At 40.1% G+C, this 19,608-nt stretch overlaps 1 protein-coding gene across 2 annotated transcripts; it reads right to left on the bottom strand.

Annotated features, from left to right (window-relative positions):
* Window positions 1-2,175: 2,175 nt before the first annotated feature.
* Window positions 2,176-3,513, bottom strand: LOC106095614 (nuclear receptor subfamily 2 group E member 1). Of its 2 annotated transcripts, XM_013262858.2 has the most exons (3): window positions 2,653-3,513; window positions 2,481-2,586; window positions 2,176-2,426 (listed from the first exon to the last, which is right to left on the bottom strand). In XM_013262858.2, the coding sequence occupies exons 1-3, from the start codon at window positions 3,313-3,315 to the stop codon at window positions 2,215-2,217; spliced, it is 981 nt and encodes a 326-aa protein (XP_013118312.1). In that variant the 5' UTR covers window positions 3,316-3,513; the 3' UTR covers window positions 2,176-2,214. The 2 variants fall into 2 exon arrangements, with proteins under 2 accessions (XP_013118312.1, XP_013118311.1); XM_013262857.2 differs by having other exon boundaries at window positions 2,481-3,513.
* Window positions 3,514-19,608: the final 16,095 nt, after the last annotated feature.

The following is a 19,608-nucleotide window of genomic DNA, read 5'->3' as shown; positions in this document are numbered from 1 at the left end:
TAAGACCCTAAATCGGAGGATCGGTCTATATGGCAGCTATATCCAAATCTGAACCGATCTAGGCCAAAATGACGAGAGATGTCGAAGGGCCTAACACAACTCACTGTCCCAAATTTCAGCAAAAGCGGAAAATAAATTTGGCTTTTATGGGCCTAAGACCCTAAATCGGCGGATCAATCTATATGGGGGCTATATCAAGATATGGTCCGATATAGTCCATCTTCGAACTTAACCCGCTTATGGAAGAAAAAAGAATCTGTGCAAAGTTTAAGCTCAATATCTCTATTTTTAAAGACTGTAGCGTGATTTCAACAGACAGACGGACGGACATGTCTAGATCGTTTTAGATTTTTACGCTGATCAAGAATATATATACTTTATAGGGTCGGAAATGGATATTTCGATGTGTTGCAAACGGAATGACAAAATGAATATACCCCATATGCCATATAAACAGTTATTGGAAGTCATAACAAAACACCGCATGCGAAATTTCAGCCCAATCGGATGAGAATTGCGCCCTCTAGAGGCTCAAAAAGTCAAGACACAAAATCGGTTTATATGGCAGCTACATCAAAACATGGACCGATTTGAACCATACCTAGCGCAGTTGTCGGAAGTGATACCGAAACACCACGTGGAAATTTCAGTCAAATCGGACGAGAATCGCGTCCTGTAAAGGCTCAAGAAGTTAAGATCCAAGATCGGTTTATATGGCAGCTATATCAAAACATGGACCGATTTGGCCCAGGGACCGATTTGTGCAAAATTTCAAGCACCTAGTTTTACTCCATCTTAAGTTAGCGTGCTTTCGACAGACAGACGAACGGACATGGCTAGATCGACTTAGAATGACATGACGATCAAGAATATATATACTTTATGGGGTCTCTGACGCATATTTCGAGGTGTTACACACAGAATGACGAAATTAGTATACGCCCATCCTACGGTGGAGGGTATAACAAGTAAAAGCGTGCTAAGTTCGGCCGGGCCGAATATTGGGAACTCACCACTATAAATTCTGATAAAATATGGGAGCTATATCTGGTTATAGCCCGATTGGCGTCGTACTTGGCACAGTTATTGATATCGGATAAAAATCGGGACTGGTAAGGGCTCAAGAAGTCAAATATATCAGGTTCTTGACTGATTAGGACCGTACCTGGTACAGTTATTAAAAGTCATAACAGAACGCTATGTGTAAAATTTCAGCAAAATCGGATGAAAATTGAAGCGTCCAGGGTCTCAAAAAGTCAAATCGGGACCTATATCTTGTTATAGGCCGATTCGAAACGCACTTGGCTCAGTTGTTAGAAGTCATAACGGAAGACTAGTTGCAAAATTTCAGCCAAATCGGATGAAAATTGATGCTTCCAGGGGCTCAAGAAGTCAAATCGGCAGATCTGTTCATGTAGAAGATATATCAGGTTATAGGCCGATTCGGATCATACTTGGCTCAGTTGTTGGAAGTCCTTAAAGAACACTATGTTCAAAATTTCAGCCAAATCGGACAAAAATTGCGGCCTCCAGTGGCTTATGAAGTCAAATCCGGAGATCGGTTTATATGAGAGCTATATCCAAATCTGAACCGATATGACCCATTTGCAATCCCCAACGATCTACATCAATAGTAAGTATCTGTGCAAAATTTCAAGCGGCTAGCTTTGCGCGTTCGACCGCTATCGTGATTTCGACAGACGGACGGACGGACATGGCTAGATCGAATCAGATCGCAGATCATTAGCTAGGTTAGTACATCCCCATCCTATGGTGGTGGGTATAAAAAGTCACAGTTTGGTGCGGTTTCTGGGCTGGTGGCAACATTGGACCGTACTTCTTCAAAGATTATGCGAATCGTAACGTAACTGCGAATGGTGAGCGCTATCGTGAAATGATATGCCTTGGAGCTACAATATCCCCTGCAATAGAAGATACATGCACATCTATTTGAATAAAAAATTAAATTCCATTTAAATTTCTCTCATGACCAAAGCATTTGATAATTGCTATCCATTATGAAGGGTAAAGAAAAATTTCCTTTCTGCCGAACTAAACCCGCTTTTGACTGTTTTCAGACACATTTAAACTCACAAGTTTTCCTTTTCTTCTGTTGAAGGACTTCTTTTTTAATGCTTAAAAATAATCTTTGCATTTTGTTGTGGTTGTTGTTATTGTTAGCTGTATTTTTTCATTTGTTTTTTACCGAATTGCCTAAAGCGTTCTGATAATATCCTTAACAATGGAACGAAAGAGTCCGGTCAGCGTGCATTCGTAACGTCTGAGGGAAAGTTGACGCAATGCCAATAACAGGGAACCAAACCGCAACCAATTCGATTGTTGAGCAGTGTAGCGTGCTAAAGCCAAAAGGGCGTTGTTACTGTAATTCTCCAATAGAGTTGCATACTCTCCATTCAAGGCATATTCTGCAAATGGCAATAACATCACTTCTGTTTTATCTCACTTAAGCTTAAACTTACCTCGGCGACACAAGATGAGGGTCTCAAGAAAACTCAGTTCCATAACATCGGCATTGATTTGCTTTGCCTCCTCGATGATGCGATGCAAGGCTACATCACCGCAAGCCTGAAATACAGCCGTAATATCAAATGTCCAGTGGGAGGCCCTTAAAACAAAACATTCGCTCCATACCAAGTGCAGAATGGTCTCCTGTTGACTGGAGGGCAACGTACGAAACTGCTCGTTGCTCTTGGCCTGTCGTAAGCAGGTCACCAAAATTTGTGTTAATAGTTGAAAATTTACCACACCGGCATGACTAGACGATGAATTGCCCACAACACCGGAGACAGATGGTTTCCCCAATGCCAGCGATACAGCGGAGGTATTGTATCTGAGACTCGAAATAAAACTCAGACGCCTGACAGCTGGTTTAAGGTTCAACTTTGTGTCGCGATCCTCCTGGCAATCCGTGAGTGCCGAGGAAGAACTTTGATGTCTAGGACCTCTTTCCTCCTGCACGGCCTGCACATTCATGCCAACCTTGAGGCACTGCTGAAATCGACAAAACGGACACCAATTACGACGAGCTTTGTCTATGATGCAGTTCCCCTTGCCCGCTATGCAGCTGTAGATATTGCCCTTGCGCACACTGCGCTTAAAGAAGCAGGAGCAGCCATCGCAACAGATTACGCCGTAGTGTTTACCCGAACTTTGATCTCCGCACACCTGGCAAAGTACGAACTTAAGGTTGGCTCCTTCGCCCATGTCGGCCATGCAGCATTGACCATCACCAGCCGCATGAGTGTTGAGGGCCATACTACTTGCTCGGTCTAAGACAAACTGAGATGGTCGCATAATCGACCCGACATATTTATAGCCAATGCTCTTCCTTCTTCTCCCCAATCGACTTTGTCCTGCAAGTGTCGTCCAAATATTTACTTAGCGTTTTCGCCTTGTTTAGCTCGAGTGCTGGGAAATGAAAAGTTCAGTTAAATAATCACCACGTGACAGGTCATGTCAAAGCACGATGAGTTGGCACAAATGATATGCAAATCAAATCAAATGTTTAATGTAACGCCCTTTATTGACCAATTATTTGGCCACCACAAGGAAATCACACACTGTCATCCTGGAGTGGTCATTAAGGCGTATCTATCGGAAATGCAAAACAATTATTTAACACTACATTCCAATAACGAAGGGTGGAATGGACGGCGAAGGTGTGAGGTGTTAAAATCTCATAAATGTTATCATTGTTGTGGTGGTGCCTGACATACTCACCTAAAAAAAAAAAAAAAGTAAGTATCCTTAGTCATAAAAAGCAATTGACATAAAATACATCTTTAAAAAAATCCTAAATGGTCAATTTCGTGTTAGAAAGAATGTGTTTTTGTACCCACCACCATAGGATGGGGGTATACTAATCTAGTACTTCTGTTTGTAACACCTCGAAATATTGGTCTAAGACCCCATAAAATATATATATTCTTGATCGCTTAGAAGCTCTGAGTCGATCTAGCCATGTCCGTCCGTCCGTCTGTCGACAGAAAAAACGCCAGCCAATTGAAATTTTGCACAGATACTTAATACTAATGTAGGTCATTGTGGATTGCAAATGGGCCATATCGGTTCAGATTTAGATATAGCTCCCATATAAACCGATCCCCCGATTTTTATTCTTGAGTCCCTGGAAGCAGCAATTTTTGTCCGATTTGGCTGAAATTTTGCATATAGTGTTTCGTTGACTTCCAACAACTGTACTAAGTACGGTCCGAATCGGTCAATTATCTGATATAGCTCCCATATAAACCGACCTCCCGACCTTTGACTTTTTGAGCCCTGGATGGCGCCATTTTTGTCCGATTTGACTGAAATGTTATGCGTAGTGTTCTGTTATGGCTTTCAATAACTATGCCAAATTCGGTCCAAATCGGTCTACAAACCGATAAAGCTCCCATATAATGCGACCTTCCTATTGGATATCTTGAGTCCTCAAAAGCCTCCGATGTTGAGAGGCGTCAAAATACTCACTCCTGCAAATTTCAGCGAAATCGGATAAAAAATAAAGCTTTTATGGCCTTCAGAACCCTTATCGGGGGATCGGTCTATATGGCAGCTATATCTAAATATAGTCCGATCGGAACCATATTTGGGTCAGATGTTTGGAGGCTTAAAATAACCAACTGTTTTAAATTTTAGCAAAATCGGGTAATAAATAAAGCTTTTATGGTCTTCAGACTCTTTATCGAGAGATCGGTCTATATGGTAGCTATGTCGGGAAGCCTTAAACTACTCACTGTTTCAAATTTCAGCAAAATTGGATGAAAAATGAAGTTTTTATAGGCATTAGAGCCTTTATCGGAAAATCGGTCTATATAGCAGCTATATCCAAATATGGTCCGATTTGGCCCGCTCAAAAACTTAACCAGGGTGTATTAAAAAGACGTATCTGTGCCAAATTTCAGTTCAATATCTCAATTTTTGAAGCCTGTAGAGTGATTACTACAGACGGACCGACAGACGGATTGACACGGACATCGTTAAATCGTCTTAGAATTTTACGACGATCCGAAATATATATACCCCCTATCCTACGGTGGGGGGTATAAAAGTACAAAATATTATGGTGGCATTTATGGTTCAAATAAGAACTGTTCCTTGCGCCACTACTGTGACTGTAATACAATGTACGGTTAGGCTTAGAAATTCTTACTGATACCGCTTAGCCAAATCCATCTTTCGGCGAATCAGCCTAAAATTTTGCACGTGATATTCTGTTATGATTTTTACAACTGTGTTAAGTAAGGTCCAGATCGGTCTATTACCTGATATAGCTCCCGTATAAACCGATCTCCCGATTGACTTCTGGAGCCCCCGGAAGACGCAATTTTCATCCGGTTTGGCTGAAATATTGCACGTAGTGTTCTGTTAAGACTTCCAACAATTGTGTTTAATACGGTCGGAATCAGTTTATAACCTAATAAAGCTCCCATATAAACCGATCTCCCAATTTGAATCCTTGAGCCACTAGAAACCGCAATTTTTGTCCGATTTGTCTAAAATTTTGCACATTGTGTTCTGTTAAGTCTTCCAGCAAATGTGCTAGGTACGGACCAAATCGGTCTTTAACCTGGTGTAGCTCCAATATGAACCGGTCTGTCGATTATCCTTGTTAGTTTAGCAAACACTTTTGCTGTTTCGAATAACAAATTTGATTGAGCGTCACAAATTTCTCTGAAGGTTGATGATTATTAGCAGATTGTTTGAATTTCTCAAACACGTTTTTAATTAGGCATCCCGAGTGAACAAATGATTTCCAATCTTTAATGACTTATATTTGTATACCCACCACCGAAGAATGGAGGTATATTCATTTTGTCATTCCGTTTGCAACACATCGAAATATCTATTTCCGACCCCATAAAGTATATATATTCTTGATCAGCGTAAAAATTTAAGACTATCTAGCGATGTCCGTCCGTCTGTCTGTTGAAATCACGCTACAGTCTTTAAAAATAGAGATATTGAGCTGAAATTTTGCACAGATTCTTTTTCTGTCCATAAGCAGGTTAAGTTCGGACTATATCTTGATATAGCCCCCTTATAGACCGATCCGCCGATTTAGGGTTTTAGGCCCATAAAAGCCATATTTATTATCCGATTTTGCTGAAATTTAAGACAGTGAGTTGCGTTGGGCCCTTCGACATCCTTCGTCAAATTGGCCCAGATCGGTCCAAATTTGGATATAGCTGCCATATAGACCGATCCTCCGATTTAGGGTCTTAGGGACATAAAAGCCACATTAATTATCCGATTTTGCTGAAATGTAGAACAGTGAGTAGTGTTAGGCCCTTCGACATTATTCGTCAATTTGGCCCAGATCGGTACAGATTTGGATATAGCTGCCATATAGACCGACCCTCCGATTTAGGGTCTTAGGCCCATAAAAGCCACATTTATTATCCGATTTTGCTGAAACTTGGGACAATGAGTTGTGTTAGGTCCTTTGACATATTTCTTCAATTTGGCCCAGATCGGTTTAGATTTGAATATAGCTGCCATATAGACCGATCCTCCGATTTAGGGTCTTAGGCTCATAAAAGCCACATTTATTACCCGATTTGGTGAAATTTGGGACAGTGAGTTATGTTAAGCCCTTCGACATCCTTCGTCAAATTGGCCCAGATCGGTCCAAATTTGGATATAGCTGCCATATAGACCGATCCTCGGATTTAGGGTCTTAGGGACATAAAAGCCACATTAATTATCCGATTTTGCTGAAATTTAGAACAGTGAGCAGTGTTAGGCCCTTCGACATTATTCGTCAATTTGGCCCAGATCGGTACAGATTTGGATATAGCTGCCATATAGACCGATCCTCCGATTTAGGGTCTTAGGCCCATAAAAGCCACATTTATTATCCGATTTTGCTGAAACTTGGGACAATGAGTTGTGTTAGGCCAGACAACATCTTTCTTTAATTTGGCCCAGATCGGTTTAGATTTGAATATAGCTGCCATATAGACCGATCCTCCGATTTAGGGTCTTAGGCCCATAAAAGCCACATTTATTATCCGATTTTGCTAAAATTTGGGACAGTGAGTTGTGTTAGGCCAGACGACATCTTTCTTTAATTTGGCCCAGATCGGTTCAGATTTGGATATAGCTGCCATATAGACCGATCTCTCGATTTAAGGTCTTGCGCTCATAAAAGGCACCTTTATTGTCCGATTTTGCCAAAATTTGGGACAGTGAGCTATGTTAGGCCCTTCGATATCCTTCTTGAATTTGGCCCATATCGGCCAAGATTTGGATGTAGCGGCCATATAGACCGATCTCTCGATTTAAAGCTTTGGGCCCATAAAAGGCGCATTTATTTTCCGATGCCGTCGAAGTTTGGGACAGTGAGTTAGTGAGTGGACAGTGAGCCCTTCGACATTATTTTTTAACTTGGCTTTCATCGGTCCAGATTTGGATATAGCTCCCACATAAACCGATTTCTCGGTTTTGGGGTCATAAACGGGGCATTTATTGTCCGATTTCCGGCTCTTCGGCATTTTTCTGCAACTTGGCCCAAAACGGTCCAGATTTGGATATAGCTGCCATAATGACCGATATCTCGATTTAAAGCCTTGGCCCCATAAAAGCCGCATTTATAATCCGATTTCACTAAAATTTGGCACAGTGACTTTTGTTAGGCTTTTCGACATCCGTATCGTGTATGATTCAGATCGGTTTATTTTTAGATATAGCTACTAAAAAGATCAATATTTAGTTATACACAATTGAACAGTAGTATTTGTTCCAAATCGGAACATATTTCGATATAGCTGCTATCCGAATTAATCGGTTGGTTCCTTGGAAGCAGCTCAAAATATACCACACCCTTCCAATCCCACCAAACAGACAGCATAACCTTCTTTTGCTGGATATCAGCCTTTGAAGTGGTTTGAGCTGGTTTACCATACTTGGACCATGATCGTTTTCGACTAACGTTGTTGTAAACAATCCATTTTTCATCTCCAGTTATGATTCGTTTTAAAAACGGATCGAATTCATTGCATTTAAGGTGCATATCACAAGCGTTGATTCGGTTTGGTAAATTCGGTTTGGTAAATTTTCAATACATGTGGTACCCATATTAAAATTGACGCCAAACAATTTCGCGCACTTTTTTTCTAAAGCAAGCGAAAAGTAACAGCTGATAACTGACAGAAGAAAGAATGCAATTACAGAGTCACAAGCCGTTCAAAAAAATTTGTCAACGCCGAATATATTTCTACTATATTATCGACAATTACTTTTTGGGCAACACAATAGAAGATATAAGCAAATTTGTATTTTGTGTATTGAAGAAGGCACAGCGGAGCGTGCTTGTGTGGTCTAGCGAAGAATTAAACCCAATTGAATATGCCTTGAACAACTTATTAATTGGTTTATTTAACAATTCAAATTTTTCATCATAAGTTTTTGTATAATGAAAATTCCAATTACTCAAAATCTAAAGGGGGGGTGTGAACATTAGACACTCTTCAAAACATACAGGGTGGCTGATGAAAGCCGCTACCAAAAAAAAATGTAATAACTTTTTTTCTATTTAATAATAATAATTTAATAATTAATTTAATTAATTAATTAATTAATTTAATTAATAATAATTTAATAATTAATTTAATAATTTAATTTAACATGAATAAAAGAAAAATGTATTCCATACACCGAAAAAAAAATGTAGCAATATTCATCATTGTAGCAATATTCATCAGCCACCCTGTATCATTTTCGCTATATCGGGTCATAATACTCCTTGGCTTTTCCCACCATATCTGGCACTGGCATCTTAGGGAAGTTCTTTCTAGCCCTCTCTGGTTCATACTTATCGCCGCTGTTCAGATCGCTCTCTGCAGTTGCAAAATCACTTTGAATCTTTCCTACTCTAGCCACGGAATCTATGGTGAAACTTCCCTTCAAATCAAGTTTAAACAAGTGCTTTAGGTTAGGACAGGTGAAACATGCCACTATGGACATACACCAAAGCCAGTAATCGGCTTGCTGTGCGCTCTAAAAACTATAAAATAACCTCTAAAAAGAAAATTTTAAGTTAGAAATTCCGTGCTACTTAAAAAATTCTTAATTGTTGTCAATACCACTCCCCTAAGTTGGTTCATGTCTGATATTTTGTCTCCATCTAAGTGCGTGTATCTGTTGGACGCGATACACGCACGCCCTACACATGCCATCACTTGCCGCACCGATTTTACATAAGTGAGCTCGTAGTGCTATGTGTCCCGTTATGATATCAATAACTATACTAACCTCCTTCTTGCTTCCTTTCAGTAATAGCCTCCTCCATGGGATTTTCGCCGTCCTACCGACCGTTTTGCTGTTTCACAAAGTTGCATGCGCATTCGTCACCCGCTCCCTTAACTCGGACTGCGTCGATCCGAAAGGCTTGGGGTTAACCAAGTTTTTTGATGGCAGTCCTCTGGCCTTCACCGCCAAATCCCTCCTCAGTCAGCATCCGTAATAGGTCATTCATGGTGGTCACCCATAGGAGTGGCAATAAAAAGTCCCCCTGTGGCGTGCCCTGTGCAACTTTCTCCCTTATTTTTATGCTTTGGGACACACATTCACATGTTCCTTAGCAGGCACTGGACTAAGGATTGGATCAGTGTGTCAGTCCGCACATTGTTAAAAGCCCCCACGATGTCAATGCATACTGCCAGTGTGTACGTTTTGGCATCGAAGGATTCTTCTATTTTATGCACAACCTCGTGCAGGGCAGCCTCCACCGACCTTCCCTTGACATAGGCAAGCCGTTTGTATTTGAGCAGTTCGATGGATGTCCTACTCTATATAATGGTGTCCACAATAGGTTCCATGGTTTTGAGTAGAAAGGACTAAGGCTTATGGGTCTGTTGGCCTTTGGTGTCGCATAACTCGCCTTGACGGGCTAGGGTGTAAACACCGCCCCTGCCTCCTGCCTGGCTTTCGGAGTATATGAAAGTCCTAGGCTCGCTCTGAACATTTTGGTCAGATGAGGCGCCAGATAGTCTGCCTCTTTCTGTAGTAACGCCGGAAGTATCCCATCAGGTCCGGGTGACTTAAATGGTTTAAAGCTCCTCAAGGATTCCTTCAAGTGCTTTACATGTCCTGATCGAAGTGTATGTGACTTGTTAGGTTTCTTTGTCGGAGTTCTTCGTGCATCGGATGGCCCAAGTCTTTTGCCAACAGATACGATGTTTTTGCAAATTCTATCAACTGGTATTTCGATTACAACTGATTGTACCAGTTTGGTCGTTTGTCAACATTCAGTGAGTACAGATAAGTATGGGTTGCCCAAAAAGTAATTGCGGGTTTTTTTAAAAGAAAGTAAATGCATTTTTAATACAACTTAGAATGAACTTTAATCAAATATACTTTTTTTACACTTTTTTTCTAAAGCAAGCTAAAAGTAACAGCTGATAACTGACAGAAGAAAGAATGCAATTACAGAGTCACAAGCTGTGAAAAAATTTGTCAACGCCGACTATATGAAAAATCCGCAATTACTTTTTGGGCAACCCATAGAATTCAGTTTCCGTTAAAAGTTGGTGTTACTATTTTTTCAACGAGATCATGTGTGAATGGGTAAAGAGAAAAAGAAAGTCACCTATCTGTTTTCCTATGGTTGCTCCAAGCAGATATTGGTGGTGATACAACAAATATTTATTGTGCGCTGTCTAAACGAAGCCACACGAATTTGCTTTTTCAGTTCGTCTTTGCTTTGCCCGCGGCCATGCGAAGTTATGAGCGGATGTGTCTTGGTGCCCATCAACGAAGTACATACAATTTTATTTGTTTCACTCAAGTAATTTGAAATTATTAAAACTAGCCCTCCCAAGCTCGCTCCGCTGTGCCTTCCACAATACAGAGAATAAAAATTTACTTATATTGTATTTATAACCTAACCTACTTTATTTAAATATACTCCACATTGTTGGCATACACAACTTGGCAATACCTTTCGGTTGAATGCAGTGCATATCTCAAAGCTTAAGATTGTGCAGCCGCACAGGCACTTGGCCCAAAAGGTTTCTTTTTTATACCCACCACCGTAGGGTATGGGGGGTATATTCATTTAGTCATTCCGTTTGCAACACATCGAAATATCAATTTCCTACCCTACAAAATATATATATTTCGGATCGTCGTACAATTGTAAGATGATTTAACGATGTCCGTGTGTCTGTCCGTTCGTCTGTTGTCATCACTCTAGAGCCTTAAAAATTGAGATATTGAGCTGAAATTTGACACAGATACGTCTTTTTGATGCACGCTGGTTAAGTTCTTGAACGGGCCAAATCGCACCATATTTGGATATAGCTGCTATATAGACCGATTTTCCGATAAAGGGTCTAATGCCCATAAAAACATTGTTTTTCATCCGATTTTGCTGAAATTTGAAACAGAGAGTAGCTTAAGATTTCCAGACAACTGACCTAAATATGGTTCAGATCGGGCTATATTTAGATATAACTACCATTAATACCGATCTCCTGATAAAGGGTCTGAAGACCATAAAAGCTTTATTGAAACTGAAACTTGCAATAGTCGATTATTTTAAGCCTCCCGACATCTGACCAAATATGGTTCAGATCGGACTAAATTTAGATACAGCTGTCATATAGACCGCTCTTCCGATAAAGGGTCTAAAGGCTATAAAAGCTTTTATCCGATTTCGCTGAAATTGGGAATACTGTGCAGTTTTAAGCCTCCCAACATCTGACCTAAATATGGTGCAGATCGGCCTTTATTAAGATACTAGCTGACCCGGGCCCGCTCCCCTGCGCCTTCTTTTACTTTATATGGAACAAAAGTTTCCTTGGAATATTTATCAATAATTATATTATATTATAATTATATTTTAATTTATGTATAATAAATAGATCTTATAGTGAAATACCATCCTACGAAAATAATATATTGCTTGACTAACAGTTTAACAATATAATTGCCTCTATCTGAATCCCATATGATCTTTATTGGTCTACGAATTTGAGTTTGGATGTAAGGTGTACTCCATTCTTAAAATATTTCATTTCAGCCCGATATTCTATGATGTCTGATTTAGTGGTGTTTTCGGGGGAGAGGTGGTCCCCCAGATGCTTGGTCCTGAAAAAATATCAGCATCGTGCTCTCCTCTCATATACCATTTATTTAAACCCCATATTGCCATTAACTTAAGAGGAGTTTACAGGATGAGGCGTCCCCCAAACACATGGCCCCAAATTCGTTTTCTAATCTCAAATACCCTTCATTTGAGTCACATATTGGCATGGTCGAAAAATTGTTTCCCTTTGGGGGTGTTTTGGGAAAGGGGTGATGCCCTTAATACATGGTCCTACATTTGGATATCAAATTCGTATTCTACTCCCAAATAAATACCTTTATTTGAGCCCCATATTGCGATGGTCACTAAAAAATTACTGTTTGTGGGGTATTTTGGGAAACGGGTAGACCCCCAGAATATTGGTCCCGAAATTGGGTATCAATTCTTGCTCTACCCCACAATACCTTTCATTTAAGCTCCACATTGACATGGTCGGTAAATATGCCCAATTTAGAGGTGTTTTGGGATTTGGGTGGTCCCCCAAACACTAAGCCCTGAAAATATATCAGCAACGTACTCTATTCTCATATATCTATATATCATTTATTTTTACCCCATATTGCCATTGCCCTCAAAATTGGGTATCAAATCGTTTTCTAATCTCATTTAAACTCCTAATGGCAAAAGTCAGCAAACATGTCCGGTTTGGGGTATTAGCCCTAAATACTGTGAATATTTAGTTCCACTCTCTTTAAGACCCAAATTGTCCTGGACAGCAAATACATCCTATTTGGGGGTTGTTTTGGTGGTGGTACGTCCGCTAGACAGTTGACCCCTAATGTTGATATCAGATACGTGGTCTACTCTCACAAACCTTTAATTTAAGCCCTATATTTCCATAGTCGGCAAACATTACCGGCTTGGGGCGTGTTTTGTGGGACGGGCGACCACTCAGTGAGTTGGCCTTGAATATATATATCGGATTCGTGTTCCACTTTAAAACGCTCTTATTTGAGCCGCATATTGCAATAGTCAGCAAATACTTACTATTTGGGTGGTGTTGTGGGGGTGGGGTGGCCCCATAGACACTTTTCCCGATTATTGATATCAAATTAGAGCTTTACTCCCAAAGACGTTTCATTTGAGCCCCTTGAGCTATGGCTGTAAATTTGTCCCCTTTGGAGGATGTTTTTGGGTAGAGGCGGATCCCCAAACACTTGGTCCCATATTTGGATATCAGATTCTAATTCTACACTCAAATACCTTTTATTTAAGCCCCATATTCCCATGGTCAGTAAATAAGTCCTGTTTGGGGGGTGTTTTGGGGAAGAGGTGGACCCCCAAAAACGTGGTCCCACATATGGATATTAGATTCGTTTTCTACTCGCAAATACCTTTCATTTGGGTCCCACATTGCCACGGTCGGTAAATATGTCCGATTTAGGGGTGTTTTGGGGTTGGGGTGGTCCTCCTAGCACTTGGTCCGACAATTGGATATAAGATACGTTTTCTTATCCTAAATACCTTCCATTTGAGTCCCATATTGTCGTGATTGGTCTAAATATATGTTTGGTTGGTTTTAGGGTCAGGCGGCCCCCCTAGGTACCCCACCCGAAATTTGGATACCAAATATTTATTTTTAGTGCACTATATGAGAGCACACAAAATTTCGCTAAAATCGCACCACACATCTCCTAGATCTAGCGTTTCTGAAAATTAGGGTAAAGGGGAGGGTCCTTGTTCTTGTGAACTTTTCTTCACTCAAATACCTCTTATTTAAACCCCACATTGCAATGGTCAGTAAAAGTCCTACATGGGGTGTGGTGGACCCCCAGGGACTTGGTTCCAGAAGTAAAAGTCAATTTCGTGCTCTACTCCCAAAGACATTTCATTTAAGATCCATATTGCCATAGTCTGTACATATGTCCGATCTGAGGGTGGGTGACCCACAAAACACTTAGTCCCACAATTGGATATCAGATTCGTTTTCTACTCTCAAATACCTTCAATATGATTCCCATGTTATAGTGATTGCTATATTAATCCGTTTGGCGGGTTTGGGGTAGGGCGGCCCTCCTACGCACCGCACCACAGAATATGATAAAAAATTTTTGATTTTAGGTTACTGTAAGTGTGCCAATACAATTTCGCTTAAATCACCCACACTCCCGATCTGCGAGATCTGGTTTTTTGCGGCTGAGCCCGGCCCGCATCGCTGCGCCGTCATTTTCACCACGCGAAAAATATGTTTTTATACCGTTGTTTTTACACCATAGGATGGGGGTATACTAATTTCGTCATTCTGTTTGTAATTCCTCGAAATATTCGTCTAAGACCCCGTCATTTTAAGTCGATCTAGCCATGTCCGACCGTCTGTCCGTCCGTCCTTCCGTCTGTCTGTCGAAAGCACGCTAACTTTCGAAGAAGTAAAGCTAGCCACTTGAAATTTTGCAAAAATACTTCTTATTAGTGTAGGTCGGATGGGATTGTAAATGGGCTATATCGGTCCACGTTTTGATATAGCTGTCATATAAACCGATCTGGGATCTTGACTTCTCGAGCCGCTAGTGAGCACAATTCTTATCCGAATAGTCTGAAATTTTGCATGAGATGTTTTATTACGACTTCCGACAACTGTGCGACATATGGTTCAAATCGGTTCATAACCTAATATAGCTGCCATATAAACCGATATGGGGTCTTGACTTCTTGAGCCACTAGAGGACGCAATTATCACCCGATTTGGCTTAAATTTTGCATGAGGTGTTTTGATATGACTTTCAACAACTGTGCTAAGAATATTTCAAATCGGTCCATACCCTGATATAGCTGCCATATGAACCGATCTGGGGTCTTGGCTTCTTGAGCCTCCACAGGGAGCAATTCCTATCCGATTTGGCTGAAATATTGCACCACGTGTTTTGTTATGACTTCCAACAACTGTATTAAGAGTGGTGCAAATCGATCCATAACCTAATAAGCTGCCATATAAATCGATCTGGGGTCTTGACTTCTTGAGCCTCTAGAGGACGCAATTATTATCCGATTTGGCTGAAATTTTGAATGAGGCGTTTTGTTATGACTCTCACCAAATGTAATAAGAATAGTTCAAATCGTTCCATAACCTGATATAGCTGTCATATAAACCGATCTGGGGTCTTGAACCACTAGAGGGCGCATTTATTATCCGATTTGGCTGAAATTTTGTACATCGGCTTCTTTCATGACCTTTAACATACGTGTCGAAAATGGCATGAATCGGTTTATAGCCTAATGCAGCTCCCCTATAAAGCGATCTTCCTATTTTACTTCTTCAGCCCATAAAGTGGGCAATTTTTTCTAGATTTGGCTGAAATTTTACACAATGACTTCTATTATGGTCTCCAATATCCAGTTCAATTATGGTCCGAAATGAACCATAACTTGATATTGCTCCAAAAACACAGCAATTATTTTATTTTATCCTTTGTTTGCCTAAAAAGAGGTACCGCGGCAAGAGCTCGACAAATGCGATTCATGGTGGAGGGTATATAAGATTTGGCCCGGCCGAACTTAACACGCTTTTACTTGTTTATTCTCACTCTAAAATGTTGACAACTTTTTGAATAATAAGATTTTTCTCCACAAATCTTTTTTCTATAGAAATTATTTGTATTTTTATCTAATATTTTAATACCCACCACCATAGGATGGGGGTATACTAATCTAGTTATTCCGTTTGTAACACCTCGAACATTCTGATATTCTGAGTCAATATAGCCATGCCCGTCCGTCCGTCAGTCTGTTGAAATCACGGTAGCTGTCTAATGCGAAAATGTAGCCGTTTGAAATTTTGCACAGATACTTAATATTGATGTAGGTCATTGGGGATTGCAAATGGGCCATATCGATTCAGATTTAGATATTGCTCCCATATAAACCGATCTCCCGATTTGACTCGCAATTTTTGTCCGATTTGGCTGAAAGTTTTAATGTAGGTTTCTGTTATGACTTTCAACATCAGTGATAAATACGGCCCAAATAGGTTTATAACCTGATATAGCTACCATATAAATCGATCTCCCGAATTGACTTCTTGAATTCTTACAAGCCGCAATTTTTGTACGATTTGGCTGAAATTTTGCATGTGGTGTTCTGTTATGACTTCCAACAACTGTGCCGAGTACGGTTCAAATCAGTCTATAACCATATAAACCGATCTCTCGATTATCCTTCACTCAACCAAATTTGTTTTTCAAAACAACAAAAATGTTAGCTAAAACAGCAGTTTTTGTCTGCTGAAAATGGGAAAGCAGACATTACACCTGTTTCAGCAAACATAGGGCTGCTGTATTAGCAAACTTTTCTTACGGCTATTTCAACGAACAAAATCTGGTATTTTGAGTACACAAGTCTGCTGAAATAAAACATTTGTATGAAATAAAACACTTGTATGCCTTTTATAGTACGAAGCTTATTGAAATTGGAAAATATCGGCTAAGATTTAGATATAACTCCCATATATCTATTCGTTCGATTTGCAGTAATAATGCAATAAAATGGTCATTTGTTAACCGATTCTCTCGAAATTTGGCAGGAATGAGTTATCTTGACTCTTAAGATTACTGGTGAATTTCATAGATATCGGTTCATATTTGGATATAGCTTTCATATATATATATATATATATCACCCGATTTTTACTCCTAAAATCACTGCAAGCGCATTTATTCATTAATCTTGCCATATATTTATAAAGTTTGGTCAAATCGGTTCAGATTTAGAGCGCATTTATTCATTAATCTTGCCATATATTTATAAAGTTTGGTCAAATTGGTTCAGATTTAGATACAGCTCCCATATATACGTTCGTCTGATTTTGAGAAATATTGCAGTAAAATGCTTATTTGCAAACCGATTCTCTCGAAATTTAGCAGGAAAGGTTTTCTCTTGACTCTCGATATCTTATATATAACAAGTAAAAGCGTGCCAAGTTCGGCCGGGCCGAATCTTATATACCCTCCACCATGGATCGCATTTATCGAGTTCTTTTCCCGGCATCTCCTCTTAGGCAAAAAAGGACATAAGAAAAGATTTGCTCTGTTATTAGAGCGATATCAATATATGGTCCGATATCAATATATGTTGGAGACCTTTGTAAAATGTCAGCCAATTCGAATAAGAATTGCGCCCTTTGGGGGCTCAAGAAGTAAAATAGAGAGATCGATTTATATGGGAGCTGTATCGGGCTATAGACCGATTCAGAACATAATAAACACGTATGTTGATGGTCATGAGAAAATCCTTCGTACAAAATTTCAGGCAAATCGGATAATAATTGCGATCTCTAGAGGCTCAAGAAGTCAAGATCCCAGATCGGTTTATATGGCAGCTATATTAGGTTATGAACCGATTTGAACCATACTTGGCACAGTTGTTGGATATCATAACAAAATACTACGTGCAAAATTCAAATCGGATAAGAATTGCGCCCTCTAGAGGCTCAAGAAGTCAAGACCCAACATCGGTTTATATGGCAGCTATATCAGGTTATTGACCGATTTGAACCATACTTGGCACAATTGTTATAACAAAACACGTCGTGCAAAATTTCATTCCAATCGGATAAGAATTGCGCACTCCAGAGGCTCAAGAAGTCAAGACCCAAGATCGGTTTATATGTAGCAGCTATATCAAAACATGGACCGATATGGCCCATTTACAATACCAACCGACCGACACTAATAAGAAGTATTTGTGCATGGCTAGATCGACATAAAATGTCACGACGATCAAGAATATATATACTTTATAGGGTCTCAGACGAACATTTCGAGTAGTTACAATCAGAATGGTGAAATTAGTATACCCCCCATCCTGTGGTGGAGGGTATAAAATCAATTTGTTTGTTTGTAGGTTTGTATGTTTGTGTGTTCCTTATAGACTCAGAAACGGCTGAACCGATTTTCTTGAAATTTTCACAGATGGTGCATAATGAACCCGTGGTGAAATTAGGGTACTACATTTTTTGATATCTGAAGGGGGAGCGGACCCTCCCCCTTACCCTTATTTTCAGAAACGCCAGATCTCGGAGATGTGTGATGCGATTTTAGCGAAATTTTGTGTGCTCTCTTATAGTACCCTAAAAATAAAAATTTGGTATCCGAATTTCGGATGTGGTACCTAGGGGGGCCGCCCCACTCTAAAACCTACCAAACATATATTTAGACCAATCACGACAATATTGGACTCAAATGAAAGGTATTTAGGTTAAGAAAACGTATCTGATATCCAATTGTCGGACCAAGTGATAGGGGGACCAACCCAACCCCAAGACATCCCTAAATCGAAAATATTTACCGACCGTGGCAATATGGGACCCAAATTAAAGGTATTTTTGAGTAGAATACGAATCTTATATCCCAATGAGGGACCACGTTTTTGGGGGTCCACCCCTTCCCCAAAACACCTCCCAAACAGGACTTATTTACTGACCATGGGAATATGGGGCTTAAATAAAAGGTATTTGAGTGTAGAATTAGAATCTGATATCCAAATATGGGACCAAGTGTTTGGGGAGCCGCCTCTACCCAAAAACATCCTCCAAAGGGGACAAATTTACAGCCATAGCAACATGGGGCTCAAATGAAACGTCTTTGGGAGTAACGCACGAATCTGATATCAATATTCGGGAAAATTTTCTATGGGGCCACCCCACTCCCACAACACCAAACAAATTGGAAGTATTTGCTGACTATTGCGATATGAGGCTCAAATAAGAGGGTTTTTAGAGTAGAGCACGAATCCGATATATATTTTCAAGGCCAACTCACTGAGTGGCCGCCCATCCCCCAAAAATCCCCCGAATCCGGTCCTGTTTGCCGATAATTCAATTTATGCAGATAGCAGGAAGTTGATTTTTTCTAAATTGGCTTTGTCGAATATTTTGTATTTTCAAGGCCAACTCACTGAGTGGCCGCCCATCCCCCAAGAAACCCTCGATTCCGGTCCTGTTTGCCGATAATGGAAATATGGGGCTCAAATTTAAGGTATTTGGGAGAGGACCACTTATCTGATATCAACATTAGGGACCATCTGTCTAGGGGACGTCCCACCACCATAACAACCGCCAAATAGGACGTATTTGCTCACCCAGAAAATTTAAGTCTTAAAGAGAGCGGAACCTTAATATTTATAGTTTCTGGGGCCAATACCCCAAACCGGAAATACTTTCTGACTTTTGCAATAAGGAGTTTAAATGATATTAGAAAACAAATTTGATATCCAATTTGGAGGCCAATGGCAATATGAGGTTTAAATAAACGATATATACAATAGATATGTTAGAATAGAGCACGTTGCTGATATATTTTCCGGGCTTAGTGTTTGGGGGATCAACCCAATACATTTTTCGACCACGCCAATATGTGGCACTTCAATTGCTAAACTGTTAGTCAAGCGATATACTATTTTCGTAGCATGGAATTTCACTAAAAGCTCTTTAATGGTCGAAAATAAATATTCCAAGGAAACATTTGTTCCATATAAAGTAAAAGAAGGCGCAGCGGAGCGGGCCC

The sequence above is a fragment of the Stomoxys calcitrans genome, chromosome 2 (assembly GCF_963082655.1).
Source record: "Stomoxys calcitrans chromosome 2, idStoCalc2.1, whole genome shotgun sequence".
Lineage (NCBI taxonomy): Eukaryota > Metazoa > Arthropoda > Insecta > Diptera > Muscidae > Stomoxys > Stomoxys calcitrans.
This window is presented reverse-complemented; position numbering and strand designations above follow the sequence as displayed.

What these genes read in the sequence shown, in the direction of transcription:
- LOC106095614 (XM_013262857.2), bottom strand. Translation starts at nt 3,315, where the DNA reads ATGCGACCATCTCAGTTTGTCTTAGACCGAGCAAGTAGTATGGCCCTC. An exon ending in CCTCATCTTGTGTCGCCGAG is followed by an intron (nt 2,427 to 2,480) that starts GTAAGTTTAAGC and finishes TGCCATTTGCAG; the next exon opens with AATATGCCTTGAATGGAGAG.